The 20,215-nt window shown below is 44.6% G+C and overlaps 1 protein-coding gene across 1 annotated transcript in view; it reads right to left on the bottom strand.

The window, feature by feature from the left end:
* The window catches only part of LOC126235104 (allatostatin-A receptor-like), a 186,349-nt gene extending 174,330 nt beyond the window's left edge, over window positions 1-12,019 (bottom strand). The window contains exon 1 of the mRNA XM_049943838.1: window positions 10,793-12,019. Within this exon, the coding sequence (XP_049799795.1) occupies window positions 10,793-11,197 (405 nt within the window). The 5' untranslated portion in view covers window positions 11,198-12,019. The remainder of the gene's footprint in view (window positions 1-10,792) is intronic.
* Window positions 12,020-20,215: the final 8,196 nt, after the last annotated feature.

Below are 20,215 nucleotides of genomic sequence, written 5' to 3'. Positions count from 1 at the left end.
AGGTGTACCAGTTTCTTTGGCTCATCAGTGTATGCTTGTACCACGTCATTCAAACGACTGCGCTGAAACTTTCATGAGTTGTTTATGAACACTAGGAAAAGTTTCCGAATTAATACAGACATTTTAGAATAGGTGACCTGCGAGTCGTTTAAACAGTGAAACTTTGGTGAGTTTTGCGCCCGCCGCCGAAAGTTCTTGAATTAGTGCATCTATTTTACTCTAGGCAGCACGTGAGTTGTTTCAACATTCCGTATACCATAGTTTAGCGGCACTTCGTGTGGTTTCGGTGTATGAGTGCATAGGTATATATATATATATATATACTCCTGGAAATGGAAAAAAGAACACATTGACACCGGTGTGTCAGACCCACCATACTTGCTCCGGACACTGCGAGAGGGCTGTACAAGCAATGATCACACGCACGGCACAGCGGACACACCAGGAACCGCGGTGTTGGCCGTCGAATGGCGCTAGCTGCGCAGCATTTGTGCACCGCCGCCGTCAGTGTCAGCCAGTTTGCCGTGGCATACGGAGCTCCATCGCAGTCTTTAACACTGGTAGCATGCCGCGACAACGTGGACGTGAACCGTATGTGCAGTTGACGGACTTTGAGCGAGGGCGTATAGTGGGCATGCGGGAGGCCGGGTGGACGTACCGCCGAATTGCTCAACACGTGGGGCGTGAGGTCTCCACAGTACATCGATGTTGTCGCCAGTGGTCGGCGGAAGGTGCACGTGCCCGTCGACCTGGGACCGGACCGCAGCGACGCACGGATGCACGCCAAGACCGTAGGATCCTACGCAGTGCCGTAGGGGACCGCACCGCCACTTCCCAGCAAATTAGGGACACTGTTGCTCCTGGGGTATCGGCGAGGACCATTCGCAACCGTCTCCATGAAGCTGGGCTACGGTCCCGCACACCGTTAGGCCGTCTTCCGCTCACGCCCCAACATCGTGCAGCCCGCCTCCAGTGGTGTCGCGACAGGCGTGAATGGAGGGACGAATGGAGACGTGTCGTCTTCAGCGATGAGAGTCGCTTCTGCCTTGGTGCCAATGATGGTCGTATACGTGTTTGGCGCCGTGCAGGTGAGCGCCACAATCAGGACTGCATACGACAGAGGCACACAGGGCCAACACCCGGCATCATGGTGTGGGGAGCGATCTCCTACACTGGCCGTACACCACTGGTGATCGTCGAGGGGACACTGAATAGTGCACGGTACATCCAAACCGTCATCGAACCCATCGTTCTACCATTCCTAGACCGGCAAGGGAACTTGCTGTTCCAACAGGACAATGCACGTCCGCATGTATCCCGTGCCACCCAACGTGCTCTAGAAGGTGTAAGTCAACTACCCTGGCCAGCAAGATCTCCGGATCTGTCCGCCATTGAGCATGTTTGGGACTGGATGAAGCGTCGTCTCACGCGGTCTGCACGTCCAGCACGAACGCTGGTCCAACTGAGGCGCCAGGTGGAAATGGCATGGCAAGCCGTTCCACAGGACTACATCCAGCATCTCTACGATCGTCTCCATGGGAGAATAGCAGCCTGCATTGCTGCGAAAGGTGGATATACACTGTACTAGTGCCGACATTGTGCATGCTCTGTTGCCTGTGTCTATGTGCCTGTGGTTCTGTCAGTGTGATCATGTGATGTATCTGACCCCAGGAATGTGTCAATAAAGTTTCCCCTTCCTGGGACAATGAATTCACGGTGTTCTTATTTCAATTTCGAGGAGTATATATATATATATATATATATATATATATATATATATATATATATATATATATATATATATACGGACAGCCTAAGGGTGTATTTTAGGCCGATTCCCACACATTACTAGGCAATTACTGTGATTTTTTGTCCGTTTTCTCTTTATAAAGAAAGTAAATAAACAGTTAAAGTGCAAACACAAAGACACACAGACACATAAAAACAAACACACTGAACGAACGTGACCTTCTGACGTTAAGCAAAACGACATTTATGGCAACAGGAGGAGCATGAAAATCAGGATTATTACTCTCACGGTCTGATCATAGTCAGACATCAACACCAATGGAATGAAAGTGGAGAAGGTTTCCAGGAATTCAGCAGCTGATATATTAGGAAGTCTCATATTAATGGGATCCGTAATCACCATCCTAAATGTATATATAAAACAGAGAGTCTGTTAGTTTATTTGTGAATGATACAGATCTACAGTTTTAATCCGATCATTATGAAATTCTGCAAACTTTACCCTCACTGTCTTCGTAAGATTTCGTAATCTGACATGAAACATATATGTATGAATAAAGTGGAAAGGTTATTACCAAAAATATCTAAAAGATCTTGGCCGATTTACTTTATATTTATACGAGGTCATCTAATGAACATTTACGTGGATAGAGGCTATGAATTTTTTCACTACATTGTTAGCAAACATCTCGAAAAGAACTTGACCGAATTACTTCTAAGTTCTTGGCCGACTTATTTAAAATTTCTTCACTCAGAGGAAACAATGAAGAAAATCAAAAATAAAATGCCTAACAAACAGTATACGTCGTGGTAAACTGACTGTAATTGCTATCGCAAGAATGAATTATAGCGGCGACTTTCGTCTTGGAGGTCATACCATCAGTCGTCAGTAGGTAGCGGGACGAGGAAAGCTCGAGGCTTTGACAGAAACATGATTGCGAACTCCTATTTTTTGATTAGTTGTCGTTCTTACATTTGACCACAGAAGATGTTTTATACGTGTTTCACAGTTGTTTTTATTATTAAAACCCCCCAGCGTCAAACACACGCTAAGACAGGTCGTGGGTATAGTGTTAACAAAAGTCACTGTATCACGGGCCGATCAAAAGATCGAGATAATCTGTGATTTCCCGAATTGTAGCGTTAACTGCTCCAAGAATCCGAGTTGTGCCCTACTTGAAATGGTCAAAATAGAGCTGAAGCAATAGACGGCGAATTATCCAAAAACACAGTGAGATACTTACCGCAAAATGAAACAACAGAGGGCGCAACTAATCATCTTTTCATACAGGACAAATACAAAGTTTAGGAAAATTTCTTGAAGAAATGAAGAATACTAATACAAAAATAATGATTTAGCTCCTATCGAAATTTAACAGGAATATGAAGTTTTGTTTGTCAGAGGTCTGTTTGTTGAATACTGATAAGTGAGCGCAGGTTATTTTTCTCCGGAAGCGGAAGTTGTAAAGTCATTTGCATCGCCATTTCTAATTTGACCGTCATTAGGAAGCGTCGCAATTAGCTAAAAAAATGGTTCAAATAGCTCTGAGCACTATGGGACTCAACTGCTGTGGTCATCAGTCCCCTAGAACTTAGAACTACTTAAACCTAACTAACCTAAGGACATCACACACATCCATGCCCGAGGCAGGATTCGAACCTGCAACCGTAGCAGTCGCACGGTGCCGGACTGCGCAATTAGCTAAGTCAGCTAACTAATATTTCTTTCTTTATGCTAATTTCTAGTACTTTTAAGTGCTGTTTTGTTTATATTAGCTAAAGAAAAAGGTAAGTTTAGTTGACGTAGATATCAATTAATACCTGTTGAAATGCCGCCGAAGAAAATAAAGTTTATTGGTCAGAAACCCCCTGTAGTTGAAACACGAAAAGCTATTTGGACTTCGGAGACACCTGAACAACGGGAGATTTGTCTACACCACGAGCATATGAAAGCCTGTACGTGTAGGGCAACGGAAACTTTGGAGGAAAGAGACCATCATCTGCAGCAGTTTCCAATGCGGCTTGCATTCGCTATGAGTATCAACAACGCACAACACAAGTCACTTTGTGTGGCAGATATTAAACATTCCGGGCAACTGCAGCTAATATAATATCCACGCCAGTGATAATCATGTTTATAGACGAACTAGCGCTTCCATTGGTAGTATGGATTTCAGATCCCAGCCGAGAACTCCAAATTACCTCATTTCATCAGGAAGTTCTGTCCACAACTAACGGATACGAAAACGAAAACAGATGGGCTCACCCTGTAGAAACATGGACCTAGAAGAAATGATTCAATGACTTACGACGAGCCTTAGTCCTCGTATCGATTGGTTACTTACTTCCCCAGTTTGACTTTTCTAACGGTGTTTATTTGTGGCATTTAACACAACAGAATTGACGGTGTCAGAGATGCCGGGTCGCTAAATGCAACCACATAGATTTGACAATGTAAAATCATCGTTCCACATTTCCTCAAAAAATATTTACGCCTTTTCATTACAGAATTAACCATTAAATAAAATTTTAAGTACTCCTCTAATACATATTTTCAAATTATCTTATCACTGAATGTCAGAGGCACTGCGTGCGTTGTACGTAGTTCCTACTTGGTGATAGTGTAAACTTACGTGGCTGAGCAGTGATATCTCACTATATTCTCGTGTATTCTGAATTTTATTCTCTACTAATTAGATCCAACTTAAAACTGATTGAACGGAAAACAGCGGGTGTCACTTCATATCGTCACATTGAGAGGTTTCAGTTTAGTTGATTTTTGCCCCTGCAGTTGTGTACCTAATTAGTTTAACTAGATACTGCGAGATTATATAACACAATTCAGTCAATGATAGCTGTGCGAGAACGCTTACGAATCTTCGCGTCTCTAATAAAGATGATTTTAATCTACGACGGCCAAATAAATTGAATTAGAACAACGATTAAAAGGATAAATTTTAGTGGCATGTCAGACGATATACCAGCGAACGGTAGGGTATATGAGTGGCGGCATTCGGGAGCGCATACCTCATAGAAATCTGAAATATTCATGGTTCTACCGTCTCTTTAATATACGTTTTTTATTTCTCTTCATTTTCTCTATTTCGTGTATTGGATCTCACGTATAGTTGCGAAACAAAAATTTTGTTATGGTACACTGGAATTATAAAATGAACGTCGTATGCTCACATTCCAGTATTATAACGATGCGTCCGTCATTGAGATGTATTTCCATGGTTCCCGAAGTTCCTCCTGAATGCCATTGTCTATAAAGCTAACAAAAAGTCTGCCAGTGCCTCTTCTGTAGTAGTAATTTCAAACGAATGTACGTGGAATGAAACGAGGCGAAATAAGTTGCGTTCTGTTTGTGATGAAACATAGCAACCGTTACCCGAAGAAGGAGACGTCATATTTCTCAACTGTATTGGTACACCTGTTTCTTATGATTAAATAAGCAGCAAGACCGTAGATTTCTACAGAGGCACTGTGTCAGAGTAGCCAATAATCTGGTTCGTAGCATTAATCATATCGCCAGCAGGCAGAAATTCTTGCAGAACGCCGGCCGCGGTGGTCTTGCGGTTCTAGGCGCTGCAGCCCGGAACCGCGGGACTGCTACGGTCGCATGGATGTGTGTGATGTCCTTAGGTTAGTTAGGTTTAAGTAGTTCTAAGTTCTAGGGGACTGATGACCTAAGATGTTAAGTCCCATAGTGCTCAGAGCCATTTGAACCATTTTCTTGCAGAACGCCAAATTTCTCACCCTCTTCCCAAACGAAGATTCCGGAATGACTCTAATAGCTAGTACGAGATCTTTTCTCATCCGTGCCGACGAACCTGGTAAGATGATATAGTGGGAATACAGCTCCAGTTAACGACAACCGGTGATCTTGCAGATAACGCTCCTACCTGCGCGGAACAATGCCTTACTCCGTAACACCTTACGCTCAAAGTACTTCCAGAGGAGGCCCCACATGTAGGAAGTTCATGATATAAACAGTGATTAACAAATAACGCTCCTACCTGCGCGGAACAATGCCTTACTCCGTAACACCTTACGCTCAAAGTACTTCCAGAGGAGGCCCCACATGTAGGAAGTTCATGATATAAACAGTGATTAACAAAGAAGACTTGAAGATTATCGTCGTCTTATCTAGCAAGGTCTCATAATTGCCCTTGTCTTCCAAGACAACAAGTTTCCTTTCCACAAGCATAAAGTCATGAGCACTTGGTATGATTGAAAAGCACAGTCATAAAACTGGGCTATCGTACAAGATTCTGGAGTTTGAATTCTACTGGAAACAGCTGGATCCCCTGGCATAATATCAGGGATGATGTCCAGACAGACTGAGCAACGCGAGGGAATTTCGGTGGCGAGTTTGTGCGAGCGTTGACGTCCCTAGCATGTAGAAAAATTTACGTGGCAATTCGTCTGTACAGAGAGGAGGCTTACTTTCATATCGTAACGCATCTTTGTGACTGCTTATCTGTTGTCGGTGGCATTGGCGCATAGTTTCTCAGTGGGGCATTAGCTCCTGGTCCACAATGTCACTGATGATGTCATTTGACGAGGAAGTATTTTAGTCAAAATAGAGCACACTTCAGCAAGAATTATCGTCAATATATCGCTAAGTGAAGGTGCTTCTACAGACAACGCTGAATGTTAAGTGGTTTTATCCCAGCATTAGGAAGACGTAATTAGGTGCTACATCGGTTCCAATTCACTAAATTTCCATCTTTCTTACTTTCAATCTCGTAGGAAATCTATACACTGCTCAAGATTGTCTAAACAACGGAATGCGGTAATCTGGATTATAATTTGCTACCATAACTAATACATATTGTATTTCTAGGTTCCTCTATAGCATTTTAGGTCAATGACGTTAAAATTGTGGGCCTTTGTGTTTCTATCAAGAATAAATGTTATTTGAAGATTGTTCCAAAAAAAAATCACAGTTTCTAAATTTTCTGCCACACATGTTTCGGTAATGTTACACCATCACCCTTGCGTTTTCTACACATTAATTGGCAGAAAATGTATTCCGCTTTGCTATCTGTCTTCTGCGATACAGGTGATATTTCACCACAGTCTTTCATCTGCTACTTTCTTTAACGTGGTTATGATTTTCGTGTTGTCAAAATTCAGTGGTATGGTTTTCATGTTCTCAAATTTCAGTGGTATAGGGAGTGTTCCGAATACATTTCATAGAGTATTGAGAGCATGGAAGCCACAAGAACCAACAATATAGTTGCAGATGATGTACTGTATTGAAATATCAACTTCACTACTGAAGACAGAAAGCGACATGAAAAAAAAATCTGTTAGGTCAAATAAGGGAATCCCTCTGATAAACGTCTCACTTCACCACACCATGTATGGGTGAAGAAAGAGAAATGAATAAATTTTGTTTAACTCAAATCAGAATATTCAGAACATATTTATTGCCATCCCTGCATAGCTTCTATAATTACGTAGAAACGAAAGTGGCCTTCAATTTTATTATTGTGACGTAACTGTCGTGTGGTTGCCGGATAGCGTCAACATTGTAGAATATTGCTGGTGTCAGCTTTGCTAGAAATATTTTTGCCTAGACGTCCTCACTTTATGTAAGAGCGTCGCCGAATCACAGCAGAGGAAAGCAATGACGAGCAGTGTGAAACTGGAGTCTCTCCCGTCGTATAGAATGTTCAAATAACTTACGGCACTGCATCCGGGTATTGCCCTCGCCAACTATCGATGTTTCCACAGCTGAACACTCTGCAGGTTTCAAGGGAAAATGAAACGAGAGATGGATGTACGAGAAAACGTAAGCTCTTAGCGGTGGGGCCAACTCCAACACGGAACGAAATTACTACGCATGTAGGATGATAATACAGCCATCGTAAACAGCTCGAGCCATTACACAACCAAAGATGACTGGCGCTAAGCGTTAACGACAGCGAAATATTAACAGCGAATGAGCAAGAAGAGAGACTCTGTGCCATTATTGCCTCACTATCAAGAGAGCAAAATGGTTCAAATGGCTCTGAGCACTATGGGACTTAACATCTGAGGTCATCAGTCCCCTAGAACTTAGAACTACTTAAACCTAACTAACCTAAGGACATCACACACATCCATGCCCGAGGCAGGATTCGAACCTGCGACCGTAGCAGTCGCGCGGTTCCGGACTACAGCGCCTAGAACCGCATGGCCACCGCGGCCGGCTATCAAGAGAGCAGTATGACTTGAAGAACAAAAGAAAGATAGAGGTTTTTACTTAAGCCGTGCTTGGAATAAATCACTCTTCCTGGTCAAACAACTGTTGGTCAGAGCCGTTGTTAATTTATATTTTACTACCGACAACATTTAAAGTTAGTAAGCCGGCCGAAGTGGCCGTGCGGTTAAAGGCGCTGCAGTCTGGAACCGCAAGACCGCTACGGTCGCATGTTCGAATCCTGCCTCGGGCATGGATGTTTGTGATGTCCTTAGGTTAGTTAGGTTTAACTAGTTCTAAGTTCTAGGGGACTAATGACCTCAGCAGTTGAGTCCCATAGTGCTCAGAGCCATTTTTAAAGTTAGTAATCTTTGCTTCTACGTAGGCGTCAGTTGTTTACGATGTGTTTTTATTGTGATATACACGGTATTTTGTTTACTGGTTGGCGTAACACCGACCACTAAGCGTTTAAGTCATCATACGAACAGATTTTTAGATTCATTTGCGCTCTACAAATGTGATACCTCAGTCTTGTTCGAACAGCGACGTAACATAATCCGTTTAGTTTCGTGTTTGTGGTAATGGGTTTGTTTTTTATCATCGTATTGACCAACTAGGATGAAGCGACAACTTCTTCTTGCTTGTTTGTAGTTTCCTATTTTCCCAGTGCTCCTTCATGTTCTCACAACGTTCTCTTTTCTTTCTTCCTGTCCATGTGGCTTCTATTTTGCATTTTCTTTGCCTTGAAATCCTTCTAAATAAGTATTTTATTCAGTCTTTTTTGTTTTTTCCTATTCTTTGATGTTGTTTCTCTCCCGTTCTTTTCTTATTCCTGTAATCCATGTTACTGTGCATTAGTTTTTCCACTAATACAGAAAGAATTGTTTCGGTATATTTTTCACATTCGTTCGGCAGAGGTGTGCGAAGAAGCGTTTACTTTACTACTCTTTATTCATTCATGATACTTTTGTCACTCACTTGAGTAAGTATTTCTGTATGTCATCGAATGTCCATTTCTCTCCTACTGAAGCTGAAAAAGAATTATGTCTTGTTGTTCTGGTGACAGACGTAACTAGCGACATAGCCAGGAGCATGGTCACATTAACATCTGATTTTACTCACTATAAAAGCGAGTTCATAAAAAAATGCTGATGCCTCAGTATTTCAAATATCGTCTAACACTTGATGGTATTGTACGAGGTTGCTCATTGGTGTTGAACATCCCAAATAACATTTTTCCAGAAGCAAAATGAAAATGTATGAAGCATTTTTTTTTTTTTAGTTATCAGAGGGGCATTGATCAGCATGACTGCCTTTTTTAACTTAGTTAAATAACACATTGCATTCTTTACTATGTAATCCACTTACTTTTCTCAAGACCTGTTCAGAAACGTGGGCAGTGTATCATTCAGTGAACGTGGCGTTATTGAAAACGTAACACAACATCGACTTTGGCTCTCTCTCCTACTGACACTCAGGGCAAGTGCGCGGGCTAACGCAACCCATCCACTTGCTAGAAATGACAGTCAACAACACAAGGAAAATGCACATCGATTATCACCGTCTTTTACTGAAGAGTCTGTGTACATTGTACTCACTTAAACCTTAAACTGTGTTCAGTTTCCTTGTGTTTCCATTTGTTTACTGCCAAGTCCGGCAAGTGTACGATGTACGTTATCCCGGCTACGCGCATTGTGTGCTAATAGTGGAGGGCTAAAGTCAGTATTGTGTTACGTTTATAATAACGTCACGTTTTCGTAAATGGTATAGTGTGATGTGTTTTTGAGCAGGTAATGAGGAAAGGAAGTGTGCAAAAGAATAAAAAATGGTTCGAATAACTCTGAGCACTATGGGACTTAGCTTCTGATGTCATCAGTGCCCTAGAACTTAGAACTACTTAAACCTAACTAACCTAAGGACATCACACACACCCATGCCCGAGGCAGGATTCGAACCCGCGACCGTAGCGGTCCCGCGGTTCCAGACTGTAGCGCCTAGAACCGCTCGGCCATCCCGGCCGGCGGAAAGGAAGTGGGCAACAGAATAAAAAATACGGGATGCTAATTAGCAAATTTACAATCAAGGCAGTCATGGAGGATAATATCTCCATGGTAGTAGGATAATATCTCCATGGCAGATAAACAACAGTTGCTTGATGTATTTCTCATTATAAAATGGATTAAAATCAGTTTTGACCGTAATAAGAAATTGATTTACGTCGGTTACAGGATTCGGTCAGAATGTGCCCATCTTCACACCATTTATATCAAGATAGGCGGCGGCGGTGAACGGAGCAGCTGTTACGACTCCGCGAACGTCAACTGCAGTTGACGTTCGGGCAGTCAAAACACCTGTTCCGTTCACCGCCACCGCCTATAATCACTGTATAAATGGCCTGAAGGCGATCACAATCTGAGCAAAATCGGTAACCGTTGTAAATAAATATTCTATTGCGGGCAAGACTGTTTTTAATCCTTATCAAATTATTTTGAGCCAGATCTCTCAGACTGTTTGCAAAAGTTACTAATTTTTCATTTTGTTTCTAGTCAAATGCTATTTGTGGTGGTCGAGATAAACCAGAAATCCTGTATGTCAAACATTAATAGCATCCCGGAAGAATAAATGAAGTCTGAATAGGAGGCTGCCTATTTGAAAGGATTGGACGTTAAAGATTTGGAGAGAACGACGAAATATTTTCGTTGATTATATTACGGAATGACATGGTGACTGCCGGTCGAAATATTGCCGGTTGTCGAGGTCGTTAGCCGGCTGCAGTAGCGTGAGCTATTTTGACAATGACGAGCCGCTTCGTGTAAAAGGAAGGTGGCAGCAGTGCGAAGCGATACAGACCTTGCACCAGGCGTCTCCGAAGGGCCAGAAGGGCAGCAGGTAGTCTGTGGCGGTGGAGGGCACGCAGAAGACGATGAAGAGCAGGTCGGCGGAGGCGAGGTTGATGATGAGCAGGTTTGTGGTGGAGCGCATCTGCTGGTTGGCGGCTACGACGAGCACGACGAGGGCGTTGCCGACGAGCCCGAGCAGCACGATCAGGCCGAAGAGCAGCGGCACCACGACGGCGACGGCGCGCTGCAGCACCGAGCTGGCCGCCCAGTCTCCGGCCGCCGCCTCCGCGGCCGCCTCCGCCTCCGCAGCCTCCGCCGCCGAGCTCGACACGTTGCGGCACAGCGTCTCCAGCAGCGCCGCCTCCACCAGCGAGACGGGCCCGCCGGCCGTGTAGTTGGCGCACTTCTCGTACATGGCGGCTCGCGCGCTGCTACTGTGCCCAGACGCTCGCTACACTGACGCCCGCTCCGCGGCCGGCCTTATCGCGACTCGGCCGCCCGCTGCTCCATGGCCTTCCTGCCGCAATCTGCCCGCTCTGGCTTGGCGGTTAACGCCCGCTCATGATCCTTACGACCCCGCTGACAAGGCACGCCGCGACGACGCCACTGGTGACGAGGCTAGAGCAGTAATGACAAGCGCCGCGTCCTATCGGAGCCCTTACGACGCCGCCCACGCGCTACAGATAACCGGCTTTCCTAACACTTTCTTCCATTGAGCACAGTGTACGGCCCTCAGGCACAGCTTATCGTACGCCTATCAGCTGTTCACTGACGTAATCTACCAGTGCCACTGTTATTAGTTTAGCAGTACCTTCAAGTGCGACGTTTATTATCTACCTTATGCTTATATGTGCGTAAAAACGAGGTTTAAAACATTTTAATGACCATAACAGACGCGGAGATTTGTGCTCAACTAGCACCTCGTTTCAGCTAAACAGATGTCAAAACTACTTTGTATTATTTAAGGTACGTTATTGAGAGTAATTCAGCGACACAAATACTGTACACCTACATATAAACTAGTTCATCGCAGCGTTAGCAAAAAGGATCTTCTGTGAAATATGTATTTGCGATACTATTTTCGGCGAATCTTCGATCCATACAATCCTCAGAGCGTCTTTAACTAGATTCGTATTCAGCAAGCAGGTGTTCCTTCGAAAGCACTAGCGTCGTATCTATCCATTGCCAAATAAGCGCTGTTACCAGTCTTTCCACTCGGTCACAAACCGTAAACCGTTACATAGAACAAAATAAATTCTCTCACAGTAAATTAAAAAAAAATTAAAACTTCTCATCCGGCATAAGTAGACTATCTCGCCAAGTACACAGCATCAAGCAGCAAGTATGGTGCTACTTTTTATTTAGTCGCTGTCTTGAAAGAGATTACCTGTATAAAGTCGCCACAGGAACTTAATCCGTAACAGACTACCACTGTCAGATTGCTTGTTTCGAGTTACAAAACCGACGAACCAAAGTACAGGTGCAAAGTCACTCGTTGCGCATGCTTTAAACGTAGAATGCCGTATAGTTGATTTTATGGAGACAGTTCCTTCACCTTTCACGTGCTCAAGAATCGAGCGCTGCTTCGAGGTCAGCGCTGTTGTAATAAAAGTGTAATAATTCCTCCCTACTCACCACTCTCACAAAAGATTTTCCTCCACAAATAATACTTACAGGCAACCCAAACAGGCACACCGTCAGTTCCAGTTTCGACGGTATAGCACTGTTAACTAGCACTGAAATGAAATTAGTACGTAGTACAGCGTCTTATTGCTCGGTAATAGTACCCGCCGCAATCAGAAGAGTCTCCAGATGGGAGCATCAGTCTCAGGGAGACAACCCACTTTGCAGGGCGAGCTGGACCACTCAGCGGGTCGCCGAGAGCAGAGTACCGCCGCCGTCAACTTGTTGCTGGAGGACACGGCGCCTCCATTAGCCGCTGCCGCCGCCGCCTCCAGGAGGGCACAAAGGCGCCGCCGACCCACACCACAGCCGCCGACGAGGGTCCTCACCGTCGACAGCCGTCGGCAGGGTTCGCAGGGCCAATTAAGCGGAGCACTCTCCCGCCGGGCAATTAGACGCAGCCGTTTAGCGCGGCAGTCACTCGTCCGTGGCGCCCTACGTGGGAGATGAGCACTTCTCACTGTATTGTTGGGAGGGACCACTAGATGGCTGATAAGGTAGTAGCACAGTTACTGGTCCACGAAACGCAAGTGCAGTAATATGTGACGGAGTCTTCGACTGTATGTAGTATCGTTGCGGTGTCTTTTTAGATCATAGTCACTGTAATGTCTACAAGAGAAGCGAACTGGCAGTGAGTTGTCCACACTGAGTTCAGCATGGAGTTCACACACTTCCGACAGGCTAAAATGTGCAGTCTGCCAACAAGGACGCGTTGACTCTGAAGACGCAGCTGGTCGCGCGCCGTGCGGGTTGTATCACACTCGGCGGAGGGGCCACAGCACACGCGGAGCACTGGCGACGGCGGTCGGCGGCGAGCGTCGTCGGAGCGTCGCCGGCTTCTGCTGCTGCTGCTGCGGCGGCGGCGTCGGCTGCGGCTGGGCGTCGACTGGCGTCGTGGCAGCGGCACCGCCCCCGCCGGCCGGCGTCGCCTCGGCTCCCAGCGCCGCGCCGTGGCCGCCTCGGCAAGCGCCGCCCGCCGGCTGCTCTGCTACTCCCGCTGATTACCTCCTCTGTTCGGAACTGCGTGCATGCTTGCGTTAGAAAGCAACACGCCGCCGCAGCCCCGAGCCACGCGTCGGCCAGTTGCGGGTGTACTTCGGTTCAGGCAATTTCACGTACATACGCTTTGGGTCTTTCGGCAATCGTCAGATTCGGTAAGAGTCCATTCGGTGTGTCTGTTTCACAGAGCACCACTATTGTAACCAGTTTTCATTCGGGTGACGATTTATACAGCGTGGAGAAAAATTTTGTCACGAAATTTTAACCCTGAATAGGAACCAAAATTACTAATCAATAATTCAAAAACAGTCTTAATCGCATTTATTATTATTATTATACCGCCAACCGGTTTCAACCCGACGTAGGGGTCATCTTCTGGGCGTTTACACCATTAGTCGACTGCTGGTGGTGTCACTCCTGTCTACATAACGGCAGTTTCCTGACACCACCAGCAGTCGACCAATGGTGTAAACGCCCAGAAGATGACCCCTACGTCGGGTTGAAACCGGTTGGCGGTATAATAATTATAAGAAATGCGATTAAGACTGTTTTTGAATTATTAATTAATCATACTAATCGCTGCTTCTCTCCACAACCATGTTGTCCAAAAATTGCTAATGTTGAGTCGATCGATAACGCACCACTTTTAAACTACAGAAACTTAGTGCCACGCGCTCCGATTGGCCGTGGGTTGCCCTGTTACCGTTCGTCGTCTGACGGGCAGCTCTATGGTTGTAGGTTCACACATACGAACGTCTCTCACCCCGTCACTGCCCCAACGTGATGCGCAAATGTGTCGAATACGTCTTGCTGTGTTTCTCCACCTCACGTCAGAGGCATTCACACGTTAGCTTCGCTTCGGAGCACACACACACCACCTGCGATTTAGTCGTACAGTAAGCATGGCGCCAAAGTATTTATTTAAAGAACAACGAGACGAGCCGAAGGTAATGCGCATGAAGCTCAGAGGTTGTATGAGGAAAGGTACCCAGCAAGACGCCAGCCACACCCACAAACGAGTTGGCGAGACAGGCTCTTTAGCGGGATATCATGGTTATGCTGGAAGACCTTGAGCACGACGGGATGCTGCATTTGAAGAGACTGTTCTCGAGTGCTTCCAGAAAGCACCTTTGACAAGTACTCGAACGGTTGGTCTCGACATCGGAGCCACTCATCGGTTAGTGTGGGAGGTTTGGATGGACAGCATCAATTTAGTTTCCACCCTGTCCAAGACCCAAATCCTGTGGCGGATTATGAACACAGGCTAGGGTTTTGCCGGTGGTTTCTGCGACATGTTGTACGAGATCCAGACTTCCCCGCCATTGTATTGGTTACCGACGGGTGTACCTTCTATCGGGATGGCCCTTACGACACTCGAAACGTTCATTACTGCATTACTGGGCAAGGGAAAATCCTCACTTCACGTACGTCCACGGACACCACGTACGATATTCGCTCAACATTCGGGCAAGCATTGTGGGTGACCATCTGATTCGGCCGGCCCGTCTACATCCTCGACTTAACTGGTCAAATTACCTTCGCTTTTTGCAAGAAACTCTACCTGGCCTGCTGGAATATGTTGCCTTGGACGTACGGCTACGCATGTGGTTGCAGCATGATGGGGCGCTCGTACATGAGAGTCGTGCTGTGCGCAGATATTTAAATGAACTCTTCGACGGCAGAGGTGCTAGTAGGTCTTGGCCCCTGCGATCAGCAGACCTCATGCCACCGAACCTTTTCCTCTGGGCATTCTTCAAGGTTCTAGTTCACCCACCCGGACGCGACCCGCCTAAAAACGATGAGGAATTAATGGATCTCATTCAGCATGCCGCCAATCACATTAGGAAAGTGCCACGAAAATTTGAAGGAGTTCGACAAAACATCGTTCGACGTTACCAAGCTTGTGTAGCGTCCGAGGGTCGCCCGTTCGTTCACCTGCTTTGAGTAAACAATGACGTAGCTACAAAAAAGGCCGTTTTCATGGCCGACACAATTTGCAAAAGACTTTCTGCACAAGGACTAACAACTGCCGACGGATTTGTTCCCGTTACGTCTTATCATGAAGCTACAATGGATGTGTCGGGACACCGGCGGATTCGCCCCTAGGGCCCCAGAGTGGAGAGCTGGCGCGCTACCACCGAGCGTGCGGGCCACCTTGGATACACCGCGATCTCCGGCAGGCAAAGCATTCGCGATCATGCGTTGTCTAGAGCAACAGGGCAATATCGCAGCCAATCGGAGCGCGTGGCGCAAATTTCCGTAGTTTAAAAATGATGCGTTTTCGACCTACACAGCATTAGTAATTTGGGCTCCTACGAGCATCAGCTAACCAGGATTAAAGTTTCGTTACACAATTTTTCTCCACCCTGAATGTTATTAGTGGAGAAACCTGGCATTGCCCAGGTATTTATTTAGCGCTGTGCGTCCACGCCCGTACCGCATCTGACTTTCTGCTTCGTGCTAATGACGTCACATCTCCTTAACTAAGAGTAGTACAACGATATAACTTTTTAGGTTTATTTAGGGTCATTTGCTGCGAACATAGTAGAAAAGAAGCAACTAATTTAAGCGCAATGCATGATGCGACAGTTTTTCACTCGTTCCACTGATTATGACATATGTCCTGGACTATGTATCGTATGATCATATAATTTCGCGCATACGTTCAGTGGTATATATGCACACTTTGTGTAAAATGTGTCGCGAGTACAGTTAGTTAGTAGAGAAGTAACAAACTATAACGTCATGCCTCATACGATACTTTTACTACATGAACTTCTAGAAAGTAGTAAGGCGTAAAATTTTCTTCTTTCATCATTTTAAGCGGTCGTCAGCGAGAAAAAGCTTCGCAAAGATTTGAAATTATTAGGAGTTTGTTGGAAGTAGCTTGGAAGCTACGCCGTTTCTTCTCTTCCACCTCCCGCCCCTTCGGCAGGTAGGTGGTTCTGAGCCCAGTGCGAGTGTCGCCTGACAATAAGGCATATGTACGAAGTTTGGTTGATATCGGTCCAGTGGTTTAGGAGGAAACGTGCAGCATGCACACACACACACACACACACACACACACACACACACACACACACACACACACACACATTCACTTTTTTAATATGTGTGGATTACAATGGAGGAAATGTGAAATAGCCGCCTAAACGCCTGGACACTGTCACCCTCATTAAGATTTCCTGCTGCAGCGCCTAAAACTTTAGAAGACAAGAAAAGCACACAAACATACACACACACACACGGAGGAATCTTTCTTTGTTGTCCTGGCTGGGTGGTTATTGGTTACGACGTTTCCACTAATGGTAATACCTTCTGTGTCTGTGTCCTAATGTACTTCTCATGCTCTCATATTTAACCGTATGACAGTAATATTGGTGGGGATGTACAAATGTTGAAACATGGATGCACGTAACTAAATGTAGGCTTCAAAATGACAGTGTAGATGTAGATAGCGAGAAATTGCTAGATGTTGTAATCTACCCCCTATCAGCTACGCAATTTCAAAATGGACATATAGCTTTCTTCTTGTTGTTGTGGTCTTCGGCCCGAAGACTGGTTTGATGCAGCTCTCCGTGCAACTCTCTCCTGTGCTAGCGTCTTCATCTTCGAATAACTATGGTAACCTACATCCTTCTGAACCTGTTTACTGTATTCCTCTCTTGATCTCCTTCTAAGACTTATAGACCCCACAATTCACTTCTATACCAAATTTGTGATCCCTTGGTGTCTCAGAATGTGTATTATCAAACGATCCCTTCTTCTAATCAAGTTGTGCCACAAGTTTCTTGCCTGTTCAGTACCACCCCATTAGTTACGTGATATACCCATCTAATCTTCAGCATTCTTCTGTAGCACCACATTTGAAAAGCTTCAATTCTCTCTTTGTCTAAACTGTTTATCGTCCATGTTTCACTTGCATACATGTGTATACTCCATACAAATACTTTCAGAAAAGACTTCCCACGGCATAAATCCATATTCGATGTTGGCAATTTTCCCTTCTTCGAGAACACTTTTATTGCAATTTCCAGTCTACATTTTATATATTCTCTACTTTGGTTATATCTTATTTTGCTGCCCAAATAACAGAACTCTTTTACTACTTTGTCTCGTTTCCTAATCTCCTTCAGCGTCACCTGATTCAATTCGATTACATTTCGTTACATCTTGATTTACTTTTCTGATGTTCGTCTCGTATCTTCCTTTAAAGACTCTGTCCATTCCGTTCAATTGCTCTTCTAAGTCCCAAGCTGCCTCTGACAGAATTACAACTTCATCGGCAAACATATATTTCTTTTATTTCTTCTCCCTGAAATTTAATTCAAACTCCTATTTTTTTCTCAGCGTACAGACTGAATAACATCGATGATAGCCTACAACCCTGTCTCACTACATTCTCAACCACTGCTTCCCTTTCATGCTCCTCAACACTGATAACTAACCCTTTGTTTCTGTACAAGGTGTAAGCAGCGTTTCACTTCCTGTATTTTACTCTTGCTACCTTCAGAATTTCAAATGGAGTGTTCCAGTTGACATTTTCAAAAGCTTTCTATAAGCACACGAGTGCTATAAACGTACGTTTGTCTTTCGTTAGCCTATCTTATAAGATAAGTCGTATGGACATCATAGCCCCCGTGTTGCAAAATTTCTCTGGAAGATTAACTGATCTTCCCTGGGTCAGCTTCTACCAGTTTTTCCATTCTTCCACAGGGAATTCGTCTTAGAATTTTGCAATCCTGAGCTATTAAACTGATAATTCTGTAATATTCACACCTGTCAGCACCTGCTTTCTCGGAATTTTAATTATTCCGTTGTTCCGAAGTCTGTGGTTATTTCGCCTGTCTCATACACCCTGCACACCAGATGGTAGAGTTTTGTCATGGCTGGCTCTCCCAAGGCTATCAACAGCTCTGACAGAATGTCGTCTACTCGTAGCCTTGTTTCGAATTAGGTCATTTTTAGTGCCTCTGCCAGATTCTTCTCACAGTATCATATCTCCCTTCTTGTCATTATCTACGTCCTCTTCCATTTCCATAATACTGCCTTCTAGGTCATCTTATTTACTTCGGACTGGTTTCCAGTCGGAACTCTTTATAATCATGCAGGTACAAATCTTTACTCCAAAGACCTCTTTAATTATCCTGTAGGTGGTATCTACCTTTCCATTAGTGAAACATGCTTCTAAATCCCTACAATTGCCCTTTAGCCACTCCTGCTGAACCATTTTCCTCTTCTTTTCAGTTTCATATTTTATACGTGTGTATTCCCTTTCGCTTGTTTCATTTGCTGCATTTTTATATTTTCTCCTTTCATTAGTTAAATTCAATATCTACTGTGTTATCCAAGAGTTTCTACTAGGCAGCAGAGGATGGAATAGATAAAAACTATTCGATCCTCTGCTGTCTTCACTATTTCGTCTCTCAAAGCTATCCATTCGTCTTCTACTGTATTCCTTTCCGGTGTTCTATTCAACCGTTACCTCATGCTCCCTCTCAAACTCTCAACAACCTCTGGTTCTTTCGTCTTATCTGGGTCCCATCTCCTTAATTTTATGCCTTTTTGCAATTTATTTAGTGTTAATCTGCAATACATAATCAAACAATTGTGCTTCGAGACCACATGTGTCTCCAGAAATGTTTTGCAGTTTAAAACCCTTACCGAAATCCATGTCTTACCAATATATAAGCAATCTGAAACCTTCCAGTGTCTGCAGGACTCTTCCATGTGTAAAATCTTCATTAAAGGTCATAAGACCTAGTGTTAGCAATTATTAAATTACGCTGTGTGCTGAATTCTACTAGGCAACATCCTCTTTCATTCCTTTTCCCCAGTTCATATTCACGTACTATTTATTCTGCTCTTCCTTTTCCTACGATCGAATGCTAGGCCCACCCATTACAACTAAATTTCGTCTCCCTTAGCTATCTGAGTACTTTCTTGTATCTGATCATACGTTTCTTGAATTTCTTCACCTGCGGAGCTAGTTTGCATATAAACTTGTTCTACTGTGGTAGGTGTTGGCTTCATGTCTGTCTTGGCTACGATATGCGTTATCTATGCTTGCCCGCATTCCTAGTTTGTTAGTCATTTTTAAACCCAATACAGCATTAATTGTATTTGATTTTGTATTTATAAACCTATATTCACATGACCAGAAGCCGTGTTCCTCCTGCCATTGAACATCGTTAATTCCCCCTGTATCTAGCTTCAACCTATCCATTTCCCTTTTTAAATTTTCTAACCTAGCTGCCCGATTAAGGGATCTAGTATGACATGCTCCGATCCGTAGAAAACCAGTTTTTTTTCTTCTGATGATGCCATCGTTCTGAGTAGCCTCCACCCCCCGGAGATCCGAATGGGGGACTATTTTAGCTCCGTAATATTTTACCCAATAGAACGCCATCATCATTTAGGCATTCAGTAGAGCTGCCTGCCGTCGGGAAAAATTACTGCCATATTTTCCCCTTGCTTTCAGCTGTTCGCAGTAACAGTATAGGAAGGCTAGCTTAGCCAGTCATTCAGACTGTTGCCCCTGCAACTACTGAAAAGTCTGCTGCCTCTCTTCAGCAACCACAGGTATGTCTGGCCTCTCAACAGGCACTCCTCCGTTGTGGATGCACCTACGGTGAGGGTATCTGTATCGCTGAGGCACGCAAGCCACCCCGCCGACGGCGTGGTCCATGGTTCACGTGGGGGATAAATTTCTTATACGAGGACTAAACATTTTGAAAATTTATTTTTCAGT

The sequence above is a fragment of the Schistocerca nitens genome, chromosome 2, assembly GCF_023898315.1.
Source record: "Schistocerca nitens isolate TAMUIC-IGC-003100 chromosome 2, iqSchNite1.1, whole genome shotgun sequence".
In the NCBI taxonomy this organism is placed as follows: Eukaryota; Metazoa; Arthropoda; class Insecta; order Orthoptera; family Acrididae; genus Schistocerca; species Schistocerca nitens.
The sequence above is the reverse complement of the archived record's forward strand: the minus strand, read 5'-3'. Positions and strand labels throughout refer to the sequence as shown.